Source organism: Lytechinus pictus, chromosome 8 (assembly GCF_037042905.1).
Source record: "Lytechinus pictus isolate F3 Inbred chromosome 8, Lp3.0, whole genome shotgun sequence".
In the NCBI taxonomy this organism is placed as follows: Eukaryota; Metazoa; Echinodermata; class Echinoidea; order Temnopleuroida; family Toxopneustidae; genus Lytechinus; species Lytechinus pictus.
Genome location: NC_087252.1, coordinates 37420838 through 37443200, shown reverse-complemented (window position 1 = coordinate 37443200; position 22363 = coordinate 37420838). Strand labels below are relative to the sequence as shown.

The following is a 22363-nucleotide window of genomic DNA, read 5'->3' as shown; positions in this document are numbered from 1 at the left end:
GCCCCAGGTCTCACATTTGGACTGTTTGAAAGTGTGTGCAATTACAATGCCCAAGCAAAATGATGTGGATTATATGTTTATAAGAGAGTGATGTAGATGCTTGTTATGTGGTCAACCATTTTCTTGTGGGGTGCTGTGGTCTAGTGGTTACGGCTCTCGTGTTTCAATCAGAGAGACGAGGGTTCGATTCCCAACCATGGCGTGTTTTCCTTCAGCAAGAAATTTACCCACATTGTCCTGCACCCAACCTAGGTGAGGTGAATGGATACCCTGCAGGATTGATTCCATGAATGCACTGAGCGCTGAAAGGCAGCTTGAGCTAAAGCAGGGGTAGTAATGATAACAATGCGCCTCGGAATAGATTATTTCTAGATAGATGGCGCTATATCAATGCCTATTATTATTATTATTATTATTATTCATCTCAGAACCATGACCTGTCAATGGAACTACTCATTAGTACTAGTCATAAGCACATTTTCCTGTTACTGATCATGTGATAGATTTCAGCCAATCGATGATCAGTATCCAAATCAACATTTTATGAATATTTATGATGATATTCTTAATTCTGGATATTATCAAGTTTATGTAACAATATTGTGACTGTTTGCCTAGCTTAGCTAGATGTTTATTTGTCATGAAAATTATATTAATGTTATTATGTTTATCGCCATTTACATTTACTGGCAAAACCTGTTTGAAATGATGTATGATATTCTTTTTCAGTAACTTAATATATGTATGAACATTGCAAGGTTTACATCTTTCTGAAATAGCTAATACAGATGTATTATGTGTACTGTATATAATCCTTTGGACTTTTAGATATCTGTTAAGGTTGTCATTTGATTTCAGTACAGTACTTAGTCTTGATATTATATGATTCCCTAAATGCATTAAATCCACTCTGCGGGGTGCTCAGGGGCATCCAGAAGGAGGAATATAAAAATAAAGAAATGTAGGAAATATCAAAGACAATTAGAATTAACAGTTTCTCCCTTTAATTCTGAGTCATTAATACAAAATGAATTGAAAATTGAAATAAAATAAAATGGAAGAGTTTAATTGAAAGTTTAACAAAGAACAGACAATATTCAAAACCAAATAATGGATATTAAAATCTCAAATAACAGTACATAGAGATAAGAACATTATTAATATCATGCATTTATTTCTTTTTTTTATTTATATCCTTTTTTCCGTCGACCTTGAAGACTACTGTACTTTTGATATTATGGCCATGGCTAAAGGTCGTTATCTCATAATATATTTCAAGCACAATTTATGATTGAACAATTTCTCTTTGCTTACAATAAAACCCCTGCTTTGATAATAACATTAAGAGTACTCTGCTTAATGTGTATTCCTTCTAAAAGCAGTGCGTGATTTCAAATTTCATAATTTGTTTATTCCTTGTCTGTTGTCACAAAGTAAAATGTCTAGTCCCAATCTGGTAAGTCTGAAGTGTAGAAAGTACTTTATCAATAACCCACAACTCAAAAAACTCCTGAAGCCCAAATTTCCAACAGCAGCCAAAACAATTGTTTGCCAAACAAGCATCTAAAACAGTGTGATATACATGTATATTTGAATATTTCATAGCAATTTTTAGAGGTCCCTAAATAGTTTGACTGGTATGAAAAGTTGGTTGTACAGTATGTAGCTATTACAACCCTAGTCTAGTTCTAGACTCTATTTTACTGAATTCCTTATCCCCCAATCGTACGCCAAGCCTGGTAAACGCGTGACCCCGAAAACCTGTACCCTGAGTTTCTTGGAGGTCGGGGTCATGCGCTCACTCGGCGAGGCTGTTCTCACTACGTTCCTAAAACTAGTTTACTGGAAACTAGTTTAGTGGAAACTAGTTTAACGCATAGTGAGAACGGTCAAAGCGGTCTTGGAAGCGATCTTCCAAACCAGTTTGGAAAACCACCTCGCGATGTAGTTTTCAAGATCGCTTTGCCTCGTTAAACTGGTTTTAGCGTAAGTGAGGACACAACCGTTCTTCGGGAAGCGATCTTCGCACATTTTGAGCGCGCTACTCCACACGACAGGTGTAGAATGCCTATGCTGCGGTTTCAAATTTCGCGCGAAACGTGTCACCCCACTGAGAGCGTTTCCATAGCAACAAGAGCGCTTTACGTGAAGTGATTTTGAAAACCACTTTCGTGTGATCAAGTGGGAACGCTCGCAAAGCGATCTTCCAAAGTGGTTTCCTGAATCGGTTTCCAGTAAACTAGTTTTAGAAAGCGTAATGAGAACGGCCTCGGCTTGAGGTGCATTCAGTCATTAAGGAATTCAGTAAAATAGGGTCTAGAACTAGAATACTCCATCCCGGTGTATCCCATCTTGTCAAATATGGCATGAAATTGAACGGTTTAGCTGATATTTATGTTTAATTTAATAAATCTGCAATATTTTACCCCCAAAAGAGAGCATTTTTGTCTCGGATGTTTGCTTTGAGATTTGGAGATATGTGATGACTTGCATTATAGATGGGGCTTTGCCCCCCCCCCCCCCCACACACACACACAAGAAAAAGGAGAAAACTCAAGAAGAGGAAGAGAGATGTTATTTTTCAATTACGGGCATAAGTGCCGCTGCCGGGGATCGAATCCCGGACTTTCCACGCATAGCCAGGCGCCTTAGACCACTCTGCGACGGCACCTCAACGGATTGAAAATGAAGAGTGAACAGAGAGAGAGAGAAAGAAATATTTTTAAAAGGCAAGAAAGGGGGAAGACATGGAATGGGGAGAAAAGGGGAAAAAGAAAGAAGGGGATAAGAGAAAGAGGGGAAAGAAAATGGTGAAAAGAGAGAAAGTAGGCAAGCTAAGGGGGAGAACATCCAGAGAAGAGAAATTGAGAGGGTAAATAAGGGAAAGAAAAGAGAGGAGGGAAAGGGGAAGAAAGAAAGAAAAGAGGTGGAGAGATAGAAAGATGGGGGGAGAGATAGAAAGGAAAGCAAAAGAAGGGAAATTGACCCCCCCCCCCCAAAAAAAAAAAAAAAAAAAAAAAATGAGAAAGGAAGAAAGATAACGGAAGCAAACGAATACAAGGGAGAGAGGAAGCTATAAGGGAAATAAAATGAAGGTTAAAGAGAGAGAAGGGGAGTGAAAGAAGGCAAAGGAGCGGGAAAGAAACTGAATGAAAGAAAAGAAATAGGGAAAGTAAAGAAGCGAAGGGAGAAGAAAGAAAGCTGAAAGGGAGAGGAGTAAAAAGAGAGAAAGGAAAGAGAGATCTGTGACCCCCCCCCAAAAAAAAAAAAAAAATGGAAGGAAGGAAAGAGAAAGGGAGCAAAATATACTTTTATTATCTGATCGGCCTTCCCATATACTTTGGGCTTGCTTTGTTATCAATTAAAAAGATGCGGGTGGGGGCATGCAGAACTATTCAAAATCTATTGTTCTCATATTTTTCCAGTACAACATGGAAGAAAGGGGGGGGGGGGTTAAGTTCGGATGCGAGCGCGGCCTTATTGCCTCCTGCGAGTCGTCCCTATCCATCCACCAAAAAAAAAAATGCAAATGGGAAGATAATAGCAGTGCAGAAACAACGGCTCAAATCCCGTTCCCCATGGCTATAAAAATACAAAGGGAATTTGTTTTTTAAGGAAGGAAGGATTCCTTACCTAAACGACCTAAAACCATGCGGATGGTAGTCCAGATTGAACCTTGGTGTTTGCATGACTCCCAGTCCCATGCACTCTCGAATCAGTGCTAATCCACTCATCTTCCCTCCTCAAAGATGAGTGGATTGGCGCTGATTATTAGAGAGTTGGAGTCATGTGCCCTCTATGTTAGCTTTGGGAAAGGGAACGACCAAGGTCCAATCTGGAGCCTGTTGCATAAAACTTTTTACCTGAGAAAAATCTGGTAAAAACTGAAAACTAAGGTTAGTCTGATTTCTGCCATTGACTTTAACACAGATCAAAAACTCCGGTATAAACTACGCGGATGGCAGTTGTGACCCTAAATACCTTTAACAGATAGATAGCTAGATAGACACAAGCGGATCCAGGTAGTGAAGCGACGTTAATTAACAGAACGTTACAGAGATAGATTTTTTTAAGAAGAAAAAGTAGAAAGGTGAGGAAAATATGGCGAATAAAAGAAGAGGAAGAAAAAAAATAAACGGATAAAGAACAGTGGGGAAAAAAAATTAGAGGATGGGAGGGGGGGGGGTGGTCGGTAAATATCAAACCTTTTACACTCTAAATAGAAGAGTAAAAATTTTACCCAATATTGGGTTGAAAGGGAACAAGCATGTTTGCTGTGTAATTTTCCCCCAATATTGGGCAAAATGGAAATTTAAAGTGTAAATTTCAACGCAATATTGCGTAAAGTTTGTTAAGTATTTGGTATCATTTTACCCATGTCATCTTCTCAATTTACCCAATATTGTGTAAACCATTTTTTTTTTTTTTTTTTTTTTTTTTAAGAGTGTAGGTCACTAGGGCCTACACGTTAGCATTATTGAGAGTATTCACAAGAATTATGTGGTTTTCAAGTCAATAGAAAAAGTTAACTTTTCAGAGCTGAACCAAACTTTAGCTCACGCGTTGTGTTTACATATTTAAGTTTTAATAAGACGCGTATCTTCTTCATAATTATTTACAAATATTTGTAATTCTTGCAAATACTTTCTACTTATATTCTTTAGTGGCATATATATTTATGTATTTCTGAGTTTGTCATTATTTGCATGGTCTCTGTTTGCTCTAAAATACGAGTGATATTCGATAACAGGTTTGTAAATTTCATTTATCAATTTATTTATACATTATAGTTATTTATTTCTTCATTTATTTATTCCTTATTGAAACATACGAGAGATATGGATCTAACCTACTCAGATAAACTTTTTTTTGTCAGAATGCTTCTGTTTTTCGAACTCAGCAGTTCAATCGATTTATATTCTCTTTGCACATTATGGTCGAGATGTATAAAGTACAAACACGATGTGCTTCATTTAAAAGTATTATACTGCATCCGTTTGCAGGTCAAAGTCAATAATATCAGAGTTAGATGGAAATATAAGCAAATTGCAGGTCAAAGCTCATTGTCACACGGACCTTGGATATGCACATCTGCTTATTGGGGAATAACCATGCATGTGCTGGTGTCATTTAAGTCTTTACACGCGAACATTCTCCAAATTATTTTGAATTAAAAAAATCAAAATGATCTTCTTGCCGCTCCATTTTTGAACGAGAAAACATTATGAGCAAAATTAATTACATCCCATTACTAGGGCCTATATGCGCGTCCCGCGCGGGAGACAAAATTAATGTATTACTGTACACATGCGTGACCAAATTATTTCCAAACACCCCCTAAACGAGTTTTCTTTGTATGCAAAATAACCCCCTCAGTAAACAAGTTTTTCGCGGGCTTCATTTACAAATTTCGGCCCCGAGGAAAAAAGCTTGCGGAAAAAACATACCCTATTACACGTTTGGCTAGTCTTAAAAAAAGTTTTGGAAAAACATACCCTAATATGTTTGACCTCGTAATTGACCATTGACTAGCCAGTCTTTCAAGACCACCCTTTTTCATGGCCTTATCGAGTGCACGCGCATCCTGCGTCCAAGTCCAACTTGAACTGAAAACACACATACCCCTTTAAACGCGTTTTTTTTTTTTTTTTTTTTTTTTTTGGGGGGGGGGGGGTCACCCGGGGGGGTCACGCATGTGTACAGCAATGTATTTGACATCGGGATTTGACTGGGATAACCGTCTAGCTGCCAAACACATTTCACCAATAAGCGGATATCAAATATGGGGATAACATTTTGGTCGATTGTTGACCACCTTTTTTACGATGTTAACTGTATATGTCAAAATTTCGACCAATCCCGAGCATGCTATGAGTGATCTGGGGAGCATTTCATGAAAGGACATGTCAGACGTTTTATCCGACAAGTCCCATTTTTTCCGACAGTTACCATAGTTACAGTGCTTCTCAGCCGATCAAAATCAAGGAAAGATGTCAGATCTGACAACTTGTCGGACAGAAATGTTCATGAAACGCCCCCCTGAACTGTTTATTTTCATTTGGCCCAATGCCAACTCGTCCACTATCATTTGGTCTACCATCAGTTCGTCCAATATCCATATAGTCTAATTGCCATTTCATTTGACCAATTCACCATTTCGTCTAATACCCAGCTGGTCCAATAGCCATTTTAGTCCATAAACCATGTGGTCTAATTGGATAAGTGTTAATTGGGCGAAATCAATGAAAAGAAAATGGGTATTAGAACAACTAATTGTTAGACGAACTGGTAATTTAGACGAAATTGTTATTGGACCAAATGGTTGTTTGATGGAATATTGATGGACTGAATGGCAGACCGTGTGATGAGTGGACGTGGTGGCAGTATACTAATCGGCAATTTACCATTTGAACAAGGTGCCGTTTCATAAGCACTTGTTATTGCACGATTTCCATGAAAATTTACCGACTACCAGCCAATCAGATTGAAGGATTTCAGTAGCTTAAAACTTAAATTTGTTATCATAACAAGCTTTATGCAACAGGGCCCAAGGAGTTGGTCAAAATGTCGACCAACAATATATTGTTATTGGTCATAATTTATGCCTAATCACTGTTATGTTCAATAAATTACCATCGTTAGAGGTAAAAAATCTCTTTCTTTTCATTTTATTGGCAGGTACGATTAGGTCAAAATGATTTAAGTAGCAAAAGATAAATTTTGTCATTTTCATTCTTCTCAAGTGTCGAAAAAACTATGATACACTCTAACAACAAAATCAGTCAAAATGACTAGTTATAGGGTCAGCTGGGTGCAACTGTTATTCTAGTCATATTACTATTTTCTAGTCGTATTTTACTAGAACAGAGTTATTTCTAACTTGAATTATGTGTCAGAAATCATGAGAAGTGTGACTAGCATATCAGTTGCACCCAGCTGACTACTTCAAACAACATCTGACTCAGCTCTACGGGGAGCCTACTCAACGCACCGCCAGGCAACTTCAACGGGACGCAGTCAAATCAGCCAAGCTTACCAACCACCTCACCTTCCTCAAACGCTGCCGCGACTCCGACATCATCCCGCCAGGACTTCAACTAAAGTCTTCCGTTGACACCCCGAAAGCCAGACGCATCCTGCACCAAGCCAGCTTAGACCTTACTCGTGAACGCATCGCACGCACCCGACACCAACTCCACGATCTTAACTCAAGCATCGCTTCCATTCAAACCCAACTTAGCCGACAACTCAAGCCAGACGACCTAGACAAAGTTCAGGCATTCAACAACTACACATCTCGCAAAGCCTTCCAGTCCACCAAACTGAAGCAAATCAACAAGTTCGACCGACTCCACTCCCGCAAGCCTACACAAGCCCACCAACAACCTTCGACCGAAGCAACCAAGGACACCGTAATCAACCTTAGCCGACACCAACTTACCCAAGCCGAACACAAAGTACTCTCCCTCGGACTCAACTTCGCCGTGGCTCCTAAGAAGATCCCTTTCTCCGACATATAGTACAGCAAGTCGAACCCAAGCTCCGGTTTCTTTCCAAAGCGGCCGCCAACGAAATTAGACTCAAAGTAACCAATGCTCTCTCCGACGCCAAGCCACCTAAACCAAACCTCTCGAAAGAAGAACACTCTGCCATCCAGGACCTCCGACGTAACCAAGCCATCCACATCCTTCAGGCTGACAAGGGCAACGCCACCGTTATTATGGACCAAGACGTATACGATGACAAGATCGAAGACATTCTCCAGGACAAGGACACCTACTCCAAACTCAACAGAGACCCAACTCCGGCCAACGAAAGGAGAATCAACCAACAACTGCTAACCCTACACCGATCTGAAGCACTACCCAAGGCACTCTACTTCCAACTCAGATCCTCTTCAGCCAAGTCTCCAATCCTATTCGGACAACCCAAGATACACAAGCCTAACACTCCTCTCCGCCCTATCATCTCCACCCGCGGGTCACCCTGCTACAACACAGCACGTCATCTGGCCAACATCCTTCAGCCACTCGTAGGCCAAACCCAGCACCATGTCACCAACTCCAAGCACTTCATTGACGTCGTCTCCAAGACCAAGATCCGGCCCTCCGACACACTCGTCAGCTTTGATGTCGTCTCCCTCTTCACCAGCGTACCTGTAGATCAAGCATGTGACATCATCAAGCAACGCCTGATCACCGACCCAGACCTCGCATCCAGAACCAATCTCACACCAGACCAGATCCATGACCTCCTCCTCACCTGTCTCAACTCCAACTCCTTCAAATGGCGCAACAACTACTACAAACAACTACAAGGAGCAGCCATGGGTTCACCTCTCTCACCAATCATCGCTAACATCTTCATGGAACATTTCGAGCACCAAGCACTCAAGACTGCGGACAAACCTCCTTCACTCTGGCTCCGCTACGTCGACGACACCTTTGTCATCTGGCCACACAGCACACCCGACCTTCACCAGTTTCTCAACCACCTCAACCACCAGCACCCCAGCATCAAGTTCACCATGGAGACCCAACGCGACGACTCAATCCCTTTTCTAGACGTTCGCATCACCAAGACACCATCTGGATTCCCATCTCACCAGGTGTACCGGAAACCCACCCACACAGACCGCTACCTCAATTTCCGCTCACACCACCACCCATCCGTCCACCAATCAGTTGCCCGCACTCTCATCAGACGAGCCCACCAACTCAGCGACAAGGCACACTTACAGCAGGAACTCAAGCACGTGACCAATGCACTCACCACCATCAACCATTACCCCAGGAGAAGGATTAACACTCAACCGTCCAGCCACCAACCCAACACCAACAGCACCGAAAACCCATCCGAAACCAAGCCTATCGCCACCATAGCACTTCCCTACATCGGCAAGACTTCACACCGACTACAACGCATCCTTCACTCTGCCAACATCCTCGTCAGACACCAATCCTCTCGCAAGCTACACTCCATCATGCACTCTCACAAGGATAAGCACCCATCCAACAAGCAACCGGGCGTCTACAAGATCCCCTGCGACTGTGGCAAAGTCTACATTGGAGAAACCGGCCAAGACTTCGACACCAGACTCAAGGAACACAAGACCCACCACCGACGCAGCGACTGGGACCGATCTGCCATCGTCAAACACGCACAACAGGAAAATCACAGCATAGACTGGGACAAGAGCCACCTAATATCACCAACATCCGGCACTGGAATACCAGAAGGGTCAGGGAAGCCATTGAGATACATCAACACAACACCGTGCCTCAAGACCCTGGTCTCCACATCAACACCATCTGGCACCCAATCCTACGTCACCACCCAACTTCCAACCAATCCACAACCAACTCCACAAGCAACTCGCCGTCCACCGTCACCCTACCAAGCCCTCCTACCCAACACAGCAGTCTGATCGAATCACCAACTCAACCAGCAACTTCGCCGACGCACACGCCACCGACACCGACACCTCGCTACAACCTCCGCCGATGACCCAACACCTCATCCGTACACCAGGCCACCCACTCAATCCCGCCGAAGCCTACCCGACGAGTCCGCCGACCAACACGCACGGAACGCCACCACTGATGTACCTACCACGCCGCCGACACACACACCGCCGCCGTAACTCACCCCGCCGTCTACACACCGCGTCCGCATACCACGCCAACTCGTTTCCCGCCAAAACCGCCGACCCACGCACGAGCGCCACCTACGACGTCAGCCCGCCGTGACCGCCGGCCCAGCGCTTTCCCCCACGTCTGCACGAACGCCATAAGTACCGCCGCACGCCAAGCGAACACTCACTTTAATCGTTAATACTTTTAAATACTTTTAAAGGTCAAGTCCACCTCAGAAAAATGTTGATTTGAATCAATAGAGAAAAATCAGACAAGCACAATGCTGAAAATTTCATCAAAATCGGATGTAAAATAAGAAAGTTATGACATTTCAAAGTTTCGCTTATTTTTAACAAAATAGTTATATGAACGAGCCAGTTACATTCAAATGAGAGAGTCGATGATGTCACTCACTCACTAATTCTTTTGTTTTTTATTGTTTGAATTATACAAAATTTCAATTTTTGCGAATTTGACCATTAGGACCTCCTTGCCTGAAGCACAAAATGTTAAAATAATGGAATTCCACATGTTCAGGGAGGAATGAAACTTCATTTCACATGACAATGATGAGAAAATCAAAATATTTCATATTTCATATAATAAAATACAAAAGAAATAGTGAGTGAGTGATGTCATCAGTTCCCTCATTTGCATACCGACCAGGATGTGCATATAACTATTTTGTGAAATTAAGCAAAATTTTAAAATGTCATAACTTTCTTATTTTACATCCGATTTTGATGAAATTTTCAGTGTTATACTTGTTGGATTTTTCTCTTTTTATTCCAATCAACTTTTTGTTGGGGTGGACTTGTCCTTTAAATAAGCTTAAGGCTTCCTCTCGCTAGGAGTACAAGTGTGAGAAAGTTCAATGGGGGTGGGGCGTGGAGGCCTAGCATGGGAGATGCGTACTAAGATAAACACAATAGAAACGCTGTTTAACTTTTAAACAGCGTTTTTACAGTGAGGGGTAAGATAGTCACGTAACAGAAGTGTATACGAGAAACAAGATGGGTTTAATGTCCCGACTAAAATAATTTATCGATAGAAAATTTAAAAATCAATAAGCGTTAATGAGTAAACATTAAATTTATAACTAAAAAACTAACAATTTCTATAAGTTGGTAGGATTTAAGGTAGGGTTAAAGCGTTTATAAAAAAAAAAAAATACAAAATACAAAAATATTAGTTTAAGTTACTAACAATCTCCATCTCCCTCTCTCCCTTAACCTTTAACAAAGACTTCCAATGAACTCCTATAGCAAGTTTTGAATTTAATCTAAAATGATGATAATGATACTTATGCAACAAAAGTGTACACTTTTCGCCAAGGCCAAAAAGCCAATCAAATTCTGCTCTATTACAGGCACAAAACGCCAGCCAAATTTGCCATCTAAGCAGGCACAAAATTACCTCATCAAATTGCTCTCCTCAAGGGAACCAAAAAGCCACCAAAATTTACGACCTCTCCGGGAAAAATTCATAATAATCATTATTGATCTTCCTGGGCAGTTACGCTCCAAACATAATTTTGCTTACTAGCGTCACGACGTGACGGCAGATGTTAAAATGTGAAATAAACATATTCAGTGGGGGGTTTGCAAAAGTCTCTCACAGTTTTTCCAGAGTAATTTTGGTCACAATCTCTGGTTTTTTTTCCTGGATTGACTTGTCGCAACAAGATAATGAAAATTGATTTGAAAAATAATATTACCATATAAGACCCATAAATAACTCTTATTATAACACCATGATAATAAAGGGTGCATGAAAATAACACCATGAAAACATAAATGGTGCATCAAAATCAATATAACACCATGTTTTCATAAATGGTGCATAAATATCAAAAGCTGGCACAAAAGCCAATCAAAATTCATTTTTCAGGCATTAAAGCCAAATAAAAATTTAAGTTATTAGCTGGCACAAATAGTCAAATTGACTTACGTGCCAATAAAAATAAAATAATAGATAGATAGAACACTCACTCCTGAAGACGGACAGTCAACCTGCCCGAAACGTCGAGTCTCTCTACTACTCATCATCTCTACTCGCCGACTCAAGCCAGCATCTCCTCACTAGCTCTACTACTCAAGCTGTTCTCAACTCATCAATCTTTCCTGGTTTACAGTCCTTTTCAGGACTACTTTCAAGAAAGAATACTCTACTCTCAAATCTCCACTTTCTCGCCTATCCATTTCTTCTCTTCTCCTATCCACTGTTTCTACAACACTTCACATGGTGTACCGTAAACCACATAAGCGATTGTACATACCACCATGCAAACCTTCAAACAACATCCAGTTGACTACTTGTCTAGTCAATTTGACTCATTTGTTTTAAGAGTGCATCATACACTTCTTTCATGTCTTTAGTATTTACCGCTAAACAGGATTATGACCAAAACTAAATTTCATATTTTAAAGGGCGCTGGAAAAAATGACTAGTACTGAAATGAAGAGGCGACAGTTTTAATACAATCACAGATTGTAAGAATCTTTCGCTCGAGTTGCTTCTTATCATCTTTAAAAAGAAAACAAAATTACATTGTCATTACCGATGTCGAAGACGGGAAAAATGTCATGATTTTGATTTCCCCACCCAACTTCGATGATATGATTACGTATAAATCATGGTAACATGAGCATACATGGCTCTGGAAAGCGCGGGTGCAGCAAGGGTAAATTGCCAATTCGTCTACTGCCAACTCGTCCACTCACCACATGGTCTACCTTCATTTAGTCTAATGCCATTCCGTCCATCAACATTTCATCTAACAACCATTTGGTCCAATTACCATTTGGTCCAATCATCACTTCGTCTAATCATCATTTTGTCTATGACCATTTTTATCTCATAACCAGTTGGTCTGATATCCAGTCCATTTTCATTCATTTTGCTCAATTCACACTTAGTCTAATTAGACCAAATGGTTTATGGACTAAATGGCTATTGGACCAACTGGTTATTAGGCGAAATGGCCATTAGATCATGTGGATATAATGGACGAACTGATCAAATGATAGCTAGTGGACGAGTTGGCATTAGAGGAATTGCAAATAAACCGCTACATGCACCCCCTAGATTTTCGGGGGGGGGGGGGTGCTACGTACGTCATACACCATAGGCAACACCCCCTGAATATGAGGCTGGTATGCTGAAAATCATATAAATGTAGAACTTTGACCTAAACCGGCTCTTTATAAATCGTTCCTAGGCCGGTGGCATAATATTGAAACACGAGAGAGGATAATCATTAAACGATCTATCAGGGGCCTCACTAATTCTAAGGTGAGATATTTATTTATTTATTTATTTATTTATTAGAAAATATTTATTCAGGATAAAAAGATCAGCTAAATTGCTGTTTTACATCAATGTCCTGATTTAACAGGGATAAAAAACATATGAAGTTACAATAATATCATGATGCAAAATACATATAAATATTTAAACTTAGCTACTAAAATATGATAAAAAAAATACTGTAAATAATTATGTTAAGACATTGAAAAAATGAGATTACATAGTTACTGAAATATGATAACAAAATACTGTAAATAATTATATTATGACATTAAAAAAATGGAATTCAGTTCGAACTAGTTAAGTAATCACGGCAAGATAATCTGATAACACCACCCCAACCTTTCACAATGATGCTTCATATGATAAGTATTAGAGGAGAATGAAACCCTTAGAACAAAAATAGCCCGTGTGAAATCAGAAAAATCAAAGAAACAGACCAACGAAAGCCTGAGAAAAATCGGACAAACAATGAGAAGGCAACGAGCACCCGAACAATGCGATCACCAACGCTACGGAGACCCCCACACCGGCAACGCAACAAAGATGTGCGATGCCACCTGCGAACAACTCTCCCCTAGGCCGGCATCTCACAGTCCATTAAAGGGAAAGCTGCTAACATGCGACACCACACATCCCCGTCGCACCGCCAATTGGAGGATCCCCACAGCACCAGTGATCGCAACATTCAAACGCACACAACCCTCCCACCGCCCGTCCGACCCCTCCCAAACCCCCGCCGATCTGCCTCCTCGACCCCTCCGCCTCGACACCAGACTACCTATTCCAAAGATTATACATTCTCTTGAAGGAGTTAATTGAAGGTAGATTTTGAAGAAAATGTGGTAAATTATTCCAGATTTTTGATCCTGAAAATAAAAAAGACCTCTTAAAACATTCCAAATTCGGTTTGGGTGGTATAACATTGAGTGTATCACAATTTCTAGTTCTTATGTCATGCCTATCAACTACCAACTCAATATTATTACATAATCTGATAGGAGCCATTCCATGTATACACCTAAACATAATATTGGCTAAAAAATAATCACGTCTTTGCTCAATAGTAGGCCATTTGAGTTCCTTCATGAGATCTTCACCACGGCTGTTAACATTATCAAAATTACCTGTAACGTAGCGTGCTGCTCTTTTTTGTAATTGTGTTAAGTGATCTAGTTCCCTTTTACCAATATAATTTCCCCAAACAGAAATGGCATAATCTAAAATTGGCAAAACATTTGTCATATAAAGAGTGTTAAGGAGGGATTTATTCAAAAATTGTCTCAGTTTACCGAGTGAAAATATCTTGTAGGCTAAAGTTTTGGATTTGATTAACGTGCGAACTCCAATTCAAATTTTCATCAATTTCAACACCGAGGTATCTAATAGATTTCACCTGTTCCACCAAATTATTATCAATAAAAATATTAATCTTATCGCATGAATAAGACCTATTTCTCAACAGCATTACCTTTGTCTTACTGACGTTTATACTTAAGTGGTTTTTATCATACCATTTTTTAACATTGTCGATATTCTTTTGCATCTTTAAAGTAACTTCATTGACATCGGAACCATAATCATAAATTACCACGTCATCAGCAAAAATATTACATTCACCACTGTTGAGACAAGTAGAAATATCATTAATTATTAAGAGAAAAAGAGCCGGGCCAAGCCCACTCACTTGCGGAATTCCGATATCTACATCTTTATATGATGACATTTCACCATGGCAACAGACCATTTGCTTTCTGTTACTTAAATAACATTCAAACCATTTCAATGAAGTACGAGTAATGCCGTATTTTTCTAATTTGAATAGTAATAGTCTAGGTGATTGGTGAAAAAAATGTTCAGAAAATGGTACAAGCATGAAAATTGGCACAAAGGTAGAGTAAGTTATTCTAAACATTTTTAGCAGGGAGTGCCAACGTGAGTTCACCAAACATAGCAACGGTTGCTAGGTAAAATATTTACCTTAGTAACTGAGCTTAATTGGGCTTGAGTAACATTTTCACAAGCGATATGTCATACAAATTTTAATCTAAAGCATGTTCCTTTGTATCACAACAGTTTTGATCCATTTATTCATAGCAACGGTTGCTAAGTGACCCTCTTCCGTAGCAACAAATTCTTTATCTTAGTTCAGATCATTATAATCTACTCAGAATAGCTCAGAAATTAAATTTGGCCCGTAGATTCATCATATTATGAATGTTTCCATAGGTAGACCTAATGAGCACCATAGAAACCGTTGCTAAGTAACATTTTCCACGGTAACAATTATTATAGGGTATCTTTTAGGATTATAATTTCTATGAATCACATCTTTTCTATTAAAGCATTAATGCATTAATCACAACAACCAAAGAACAATGTATACAAGCCCATGGATGCGAAGTACCAGTTGCTAAGTAAATTATGTTTTCTGTAGCAACCAATGGTTAAAGGCCGTGTGGTGAGAATATAAATGTGTCAATCATAGAGGTACTAATAGATGCTTAAAAAGTAAAACCTTGCACAAATTAAACTACCTCATGATATGGTTCATAGTTCCAAAGACGATGTCTATGGGTTCCATATTATTGGTATAATAATACTTATTGCATGTTAAAAGAACTTCACCTTTAACACCAATCTTTATCCATTTGGAAACCATATTATGGATTAACTTAAACATATGTAAAATATCGACCCTTGGAAGAATTCTACAATATCACTCTTGTAGAAGAACGGTTACAAGAACTCCCCAGGAGGTCAGGGTACTTATATGGGTACTTATAACCTTAATATCTCTGATCTTGGAGAGATAACCAAGAAGAGATGACCACAAAGAATTGATTGAGTCAACTAAAGTTTAGAATTATTTCAAACACCGAAATCTTGCCAGAAGTTAATTTTCAAATGAGTGCTTGGATACCACTTTATCCCTAACAGTAGTCGTTCGCTTGAAAGCCAACACACTTTGCCTTGGTTTACCCACTCCCTTCCGTAGCCTGCAATGAAGATCATATTAGTTCTCCATGCCGTTCCCAAACCGAATGCCACGGGCAGGAGTTGAATTTGACCAGGCGTTTTGACTTAGATCAATCATGCGCAGCTGCGGGATCTATCATGACGTGAAAGATCTGTTAGAATCGATTGGGACCATTCAGTGCCATTCCTTGCCTGTTGGCCTGGTTCCTGCAGCTACATGATCTATCATAACTTCTGCAGAAGTTGATTTGTATATGTTAGTTCCGATTCCAGGTGTTTTGTCCTGGAACAATCCTGCAGCTCCACGATCTATCATGACGTGAAAGATATTGCTAGAGGTAATTTAGACCAGTCAGATTTGTTTCTATATAGGCATGCTGGTCTGGATCCTGGAGCTAAATAATTTGATCCTGCTGAAGTTGATTTGGACCTGTCCGTTCTTTTTCCAGGTGTTTTGACCTGAAACAATCCTGCAGCTCCAGGACGTGTCATCACGTGAAAGATTTCGCAACAGTTGATTTGGACCAGCCAGTTCTGTTTTCAGGCGTGGTGGCCTGGATCCTGCAGCTCAGTGATCTATCATGACTTGAAAGCTTGTGCAGAAGCTTATTTGATCATGACTTGAAAGCTTGTGCAGAAGCTTATTTGGACCTGTCCATTATTTTCTAAGTGTTTTGACCTGGATTAATCCTGCAGCTCCAGGACTTAACATCAATTGAAAGATTTGTACGATTCGATTTAGACCATCAGTTCCGTTTCCAGGGGTGTTGGTCTGGATCCTGCAGCTACATGATCCATTGTGACTTCTGTAGAGGTCGATTTGGACCTGTCAGTTCCTCTTCTAAGTGTTTTGACCTGGATTAATAATTTAGCTCTGGGATCTATCATGACGTGAAAGATCTTGCTATAGATGATTTGGACATGTCAGTTCCATTTCTAGGCATGTTGACCTGGATTCTGCAGCTATATGATAGATCTATCATGGCTCGATCCTGCAGAAGTTGATTTAGACCTGTCCTTTCTGTTTCCAGGTGTTTTGACCTGGATCAATCCTGCAGCTCCAGGATCCATGGCTAGCTTGAAAGCACGTGCAGAAGTTAATTTGACCTGTTAGTTCCAATTGCAGGTATTTTGGCCGGGATCTTGCAGCTTCAAGATCGATCATGACTTGATAGATCTTGCAGGACTATGCGCATCTGACTTTGTCACCTACGTATATGAAGCACTTATGATATCAGGTTGGCTCGACGCGATCCATACCACAAAACATAAGCATGAAGTTCTGATATGCTTCTTCTTTCCATATACCTCCAATACTTCTTGGCATGTCCAACTCAGATGGAAATGATTCTGCTGATGGCATTACCACCTTGTCTCGCAATATAATTTCCTCATAGAGAGAAATGTTTCTTTCACTTTGATTGATGAACAAGTAATTGTCCCACCAAAGAGGATGATGACTGTAACTTTCTTGATATATTCCTCTGTTGCATCTGCTATTATTTGTCGAGCATACTGCATGTTTCACAGTGGTCTTGCTTTCCCGCACTTATGATTAACCCAGATAGTCTTAACTTAAATTTTGGACTAAATATATGCCCTACTCTGAGAAGGCAAGTGCGACACGTAACATGTATGTTCGATTAATTCGCTAGAATTCTACCCAAAGTCCCAAGCTATTGGAAACTAACAGTGTATATATAATTGATTTATTTTCCTTCATCATCTAGAAACTGTTGCAAAATATCATGTAAATTATGACTCAAGTGCCCAGAATTATGATAAAATAAAAGAGATACATACAGTGACAATTGCTTCTAGTAAACTTGGGATTAGAATCATTAGTTTTTGTTTTGTTTTGTTTAAAGATGCTGAAATATAATGGGCAAGAATGATGAAAGAAGTCATTTCAAGCAGGTTGGAAAGCTTTGTACCAACACCTTTACATTGCTTTCCATTTTCCAGCCAAAATTTTTGATGTCCTGGTACAACATACAAGATCTTGCATATTACCGCTTCATCTTCATGATAGGATGCGACGTTAATGATTAGTGTCAATTACAGAGATAACCATTTCTATTAAAATGTGTTGTTGTATAATCGACAAATGTACAGCTTCATGATGTATTCACAAGTGGTACATGTACATGCAGTCGATGCTTGAAGCCGTTTCAGGTCTACTGTCCATGCTATACAGTGAACATACAGTCAATGATGCTTGAGGCTGTTTCAGGTCTACTGACATGCTCTTCAAGTTAGTCTAAACCGACAAGTAAGTGTGAGGGCATCAATCGCCATTGCTTCCCAATGATGCTTTGTCATTTGGGAGCGATTAGTTCATATCAATCAAATTTCAGCTTCCCTAAAAGTTCATCCACTGCAATACCCTGTCTCATTTTCATAACAGGCGAGATCATATATAATCATTAAATAGTAAGCACATTCAATGACCCAGTGATGATTTTTGTCGGTGTGTTAGCTGTGTCATGTATGAATAAATAGTATGGAGAAACAAAATCAAATTACTTGCATGCATATCAAAAATTAGGTTTGTCACCTACAATGTAGACACCATTATTATCATGCGTATATAATATTATTTTGACTGCTATGTATTTTTAGGCTTACGATTTATTTTTTACTCCCAGGTTTCATACTTTGACCAATTTTTTTACCATTTCCATTCAAATATTATGACCAGATGCTGTATTTAGTAATATTATCTATAGCTGCTATGGAAAATGTGTTGCTTAGCAACTGTTGCTGTATATGGTTGGAACGATGCTTGATATGTGATTGTAAAATTGGCACTTCGAAGTTAAAATATAGTTTTTAAAATGTAGATAACACCCCAAAATGGTGGTTGCTACGGTAAATATGTTACCTAGCAACTGTTGCTATACGAGGAGAGATCAGGTTGGCACCCCCTGCTAAAAATGTTCAGCACTGTTTACTCTACCTGTCAGCCAAATTTCATGCTTGTACCATAATTTGAACAATTCTTGCTAATTTTTGCACAGATCATCCAGACTATAATAGCTTGTGATCGATTGAATCGAAGCATTTAGAAATGTCAAGGAAGCATGCCCCGACAACTTCACGTTCATTGAATGCCCCATACCAATCGTCAATAACTCTATGTAAGGAGGTGACAGTTGAGTGGTTAGGAATGAAAGCAAACTGATCAATATTGATAAGATCAAACTTTTGTAAATAAGCAAGAAGTTGTTTTTGAACAGTTTTTTCAATTAATTTGGAAATATGACAAACGACTGAAATTGGTCTATAGTTTGACTTATCTGATTTTGATCCTTTACCCTTATATATAGGTGTTGTTCTTGACTTTTTCCAGTCGTCCGGGATTATACCTGACAATAAACTTAAATTGAAAATTTGACTTAGTGAACTATAAATAAGAGGTGCAGCTAAACGTAGAAGTTTAGAATCAAAATTCATAACATCTAGGTTACTTGTGGATGACAGACTCAGGAGCAGTTTTAACACTTCATCAGGTTTAGCATGCTCAAAATCAAATTCATATATACACTGTGGTTGGTTCCAGTTAATATCATTTTCTTTGTAATTATTTTTTTTGCCTACATTAATAAAATAATCATTCATTGTGTTACAGTCTAATTCAGCTGGAACATATATATATAGGCCTATCAACTATGACGGCCCTGAAGGGACATCGCAAATAGACCAAATCGCGAATATTCACGACGAAATTCACGACGTCGCCAATTTCGTCGTGAATTTCGTCGTCAATTTGAATATTCACGACGAAATTCACGACATCGTGAATTTCGTCGCGAATTATTCACGACGTCGTGAATTTCGTCGCCAATTTGAATATTGACGACGAAATTCACGACATCGTGAATTTCGTCGCCAATTTCGTCGTGAATATTCAAATTGAATATTAGATGATTGGTATGATTCTTTTAACGAACGTGAGATGGTCGGTGCTTGTTTTTTGGACATATCTTAATGTTTTGACTGTATTAATAATAATATCCTATTGAAAAAATTGGAAAGATATGGTGTTAAAAATAATGAGTTGATATGGTTTACTAATTACTTATCAGGTAGAAAACAAACTGTTTATTGTCATGGAAAACTGTCTAAATTTAATAATCTTTCTGTAGGAATTCCCCAAGGTAGTGCCCTTGGACCCCTACTTTTTCTTGTTTTTATTAATGACTTAAGTGAATGTTTATTATCATGTTCATGCAATATATACGCAGATTATGTTATTATTTATATTTCTGATAAAAGTACCGAAGTCATTACGTCTAAATTACAGGCTGATCTTGAAAACATAAGTAGGTGGTATACGAGAAATAAATTAAAAGTTAATGTTGACAAAACGTATGCTATGTTGTTAAAACGAAGCACACGTACTTCTCAAGAATTAAACATACATCTGGATAATAACATTATAAAACATGTAAAACATATTCGGTATCTAGGAATCGAAATTGATGAGAATCTTACGTGGAATTTGCAAGTAAAGAACCTAAGTAGATCTTTAGCTTTTAAGTTATTTTCTTTGAAAAAGGTCAGTAATTTCACTAATACGAGTGTTCTCAATAAAATGTATAATTGTACAGTTCAACCTATACTAGATTACTCTTGTTCGGTATGGGGGAACTGTTCTGTCAGTAATAGGAACATTTTGTTTAGATTACAAAAAAGAGCAGCAAGAATAGTAGAAAAGAATTTTGATTATACTTACGATGGTATTGACATTATCAAGAGATTGAAGTGGCAGGTTTTAGAAAACAGACGAAATTATTTCCTTGCATGTATTATGTATAACTGTGTCTATGGATATGCTCCGGTACGTTTATGTAATTCTATTGATATGGTTTTTGATAGACATCCAATGAATATAAGATATGCCAATTCGCTCAACGTTGTTATACCTAAACCGAACATTGAGTTTTTTAAAGAATAGCTTAAGATATGCAGGAGGAAATGTATGGAATAGTTTAGATTCAGAACTTCAGAATGCAACTTCAATTGATACTTTTAAAAGGAAATATAAGAAAACACACTTCGCGTAACACTCTCTCCGCTCTTCATTCTATTCATCTTTATGCCGGTTTATGTTTTCAACTTTCAATTTAGTATTCATCACCCAGTGCACATATATCTTTTGTTTTTTATATATCTATGTTTGTTAATACCGATGTCACTCATTTTTTTTTTACTATTTACTATGTCTGAATTTAAATTGTTAAATGCATTTTTTTCTGTACATTGTTAGATGTTTACTATGTCAACAGGACGATGTTGAAAAACAGTGTATATATTATCTGAACATGCTTATCCTGTATAAAGATTTTTAAATAAATACAAATAAATAAATAAATAAATAAATAAATATTCACGACAAAATTGGCGACGTCGTGAATTTCGTCCTCAATTTCGTCGTAAATATTCGCGATTTGGTCTATTTGCGACGTCCCTTCAGGGCCACCATAATCAACAAAACAAAATCCGGAAAAGGAGTGCACGTCAACCTAACCAAAAATGAAACATGTATTTTGGTACATTGATAACTTTGCAACAGATTCCTTTCGTGAAGATCTAGTTATATTACATGGGTTATGTAGATTCGAATCAGTGATAGGTCAATACGCCATCACGTGACCATAGGTGCGAGGATCGCATTTGTTATATTCTAGGTTTTGCCGTCACCTCAGTGAATATAACTGCGTTGTATTGCCAATCGCGGCGTTATATTCACTAAGGTGACGTCACTCGCTGCTTACAAGTTGCGTAATCAGGGGCCCGTTGCAGAAAGAATTGCAATCAAACGCAACTCTAAAAATCATGCGTAACTTCATTTTCAACCAATCAACAGCGCGCATTTTGGACTTGCGATTGATTTTTTGACTTGCGTTTGATTTTTTGACTTGCGTTTAAGGACGTTCCACAGTTAAAGTGAAATCCATGTCATTTTCACCAAACTTTGCACATAGATACTTTAGAACCTTAATATTCGAAATATGCAAAAATTAACAAAGTTCCATGTGCTTGATTTTTTGCTATAGAGCTCCAAATTAATGTTGTTAAGAATTGCGCATTCAAAAGAATTTGGCATTTTTAGACCTCGCAAGATTACTACAATGAGTTTAAACCTCTAATACTCAGTCAAAATACATGAAAAAGTCATCAAATTCCGCAAGAGAGTTAATAATTGTATCGTTAGAATGGAATCTATTTATAGTGCTACTTGTTTGCAGTCTTAAGTCTAACCAGGCGCGGATCCACGGGGGGGCCGAGGGGGCCTTGCCCCCCCCCCTTGGCAAAAAAAAGAAGAGGGAAAGAAAAAGAAAAAAGAGGGGAAGAGGGGAAAGAAAAGAAGAAAGGAAGAAGGGGAAGAAGGGAAGAAAAAAGAGAGAGGAAAAGGAGGGAAAGAAAAGAGGAAA

The 22363-nt window shown here is 38.8% G+C and overlaps 2 protein-coding genes across 2 annotated transcripts; both read left to right on the top strand.

The window, feature by feature from the left end:
- The first annotated feature begins 2747 nt into the window (after nt 1–2747).
- Nucleotides 2748–7520, top strand: LOC129283539 (uncharacterized). Its single transcript, XM_064104251.1, has 2 exons — nt 2748–2825; nt 6966–7520. Exons 1-2 carry the CDS (start codon nt 2748–2750, stop codon nt 7518–7520), a joined length of 633 nt encoding a protein of 210 aa, XP_063960321.1.
- Nucleotides 7521–7562: 42 nt separating this feature from the next.
- LOC135155300 (uncharacterized) lies at nt 7563–9427 on the top strand. The gene has a single exon (XM_064104250.1). It carries the CDS (start codon nt 7721–7723, stop codon nt 9425–9427), a length of 1707 nt encoding a protein of 568 aa, XP_063960320.1. The 5' UTR covers nt 7563–7720.
- The last annotated feature ends 12936 nt before the right edge of the window (nt 9428–22363 follow it).

What these genes read in the sequence shown, in the direction of transcription:
- LOC129283539 (XM_064104251.1), top strand. Translation starts at nt 2,748, where the DNA reads ATGGAATGGGGAGAAAAGGGGAAAAAGAAAGAAGGGGATAAGAGAAAG. An exon ending in AAATGGTGAAAAGAGAGAAA is followed by an intron (nt 2,826 to 6,965) that starts GTAGGCAAGCTA and finishes CATCTGACTCAG; the next exon opens with CTCTACGGGGAGCCTACTCA.
- LOC135155300 (XM_064104250.1), top strand. Translation starts at nt 7,721, where the DNA reads ATGGACCAAGACGTATACGATGACAAGATCGAAGACATTCTCCAGGAC.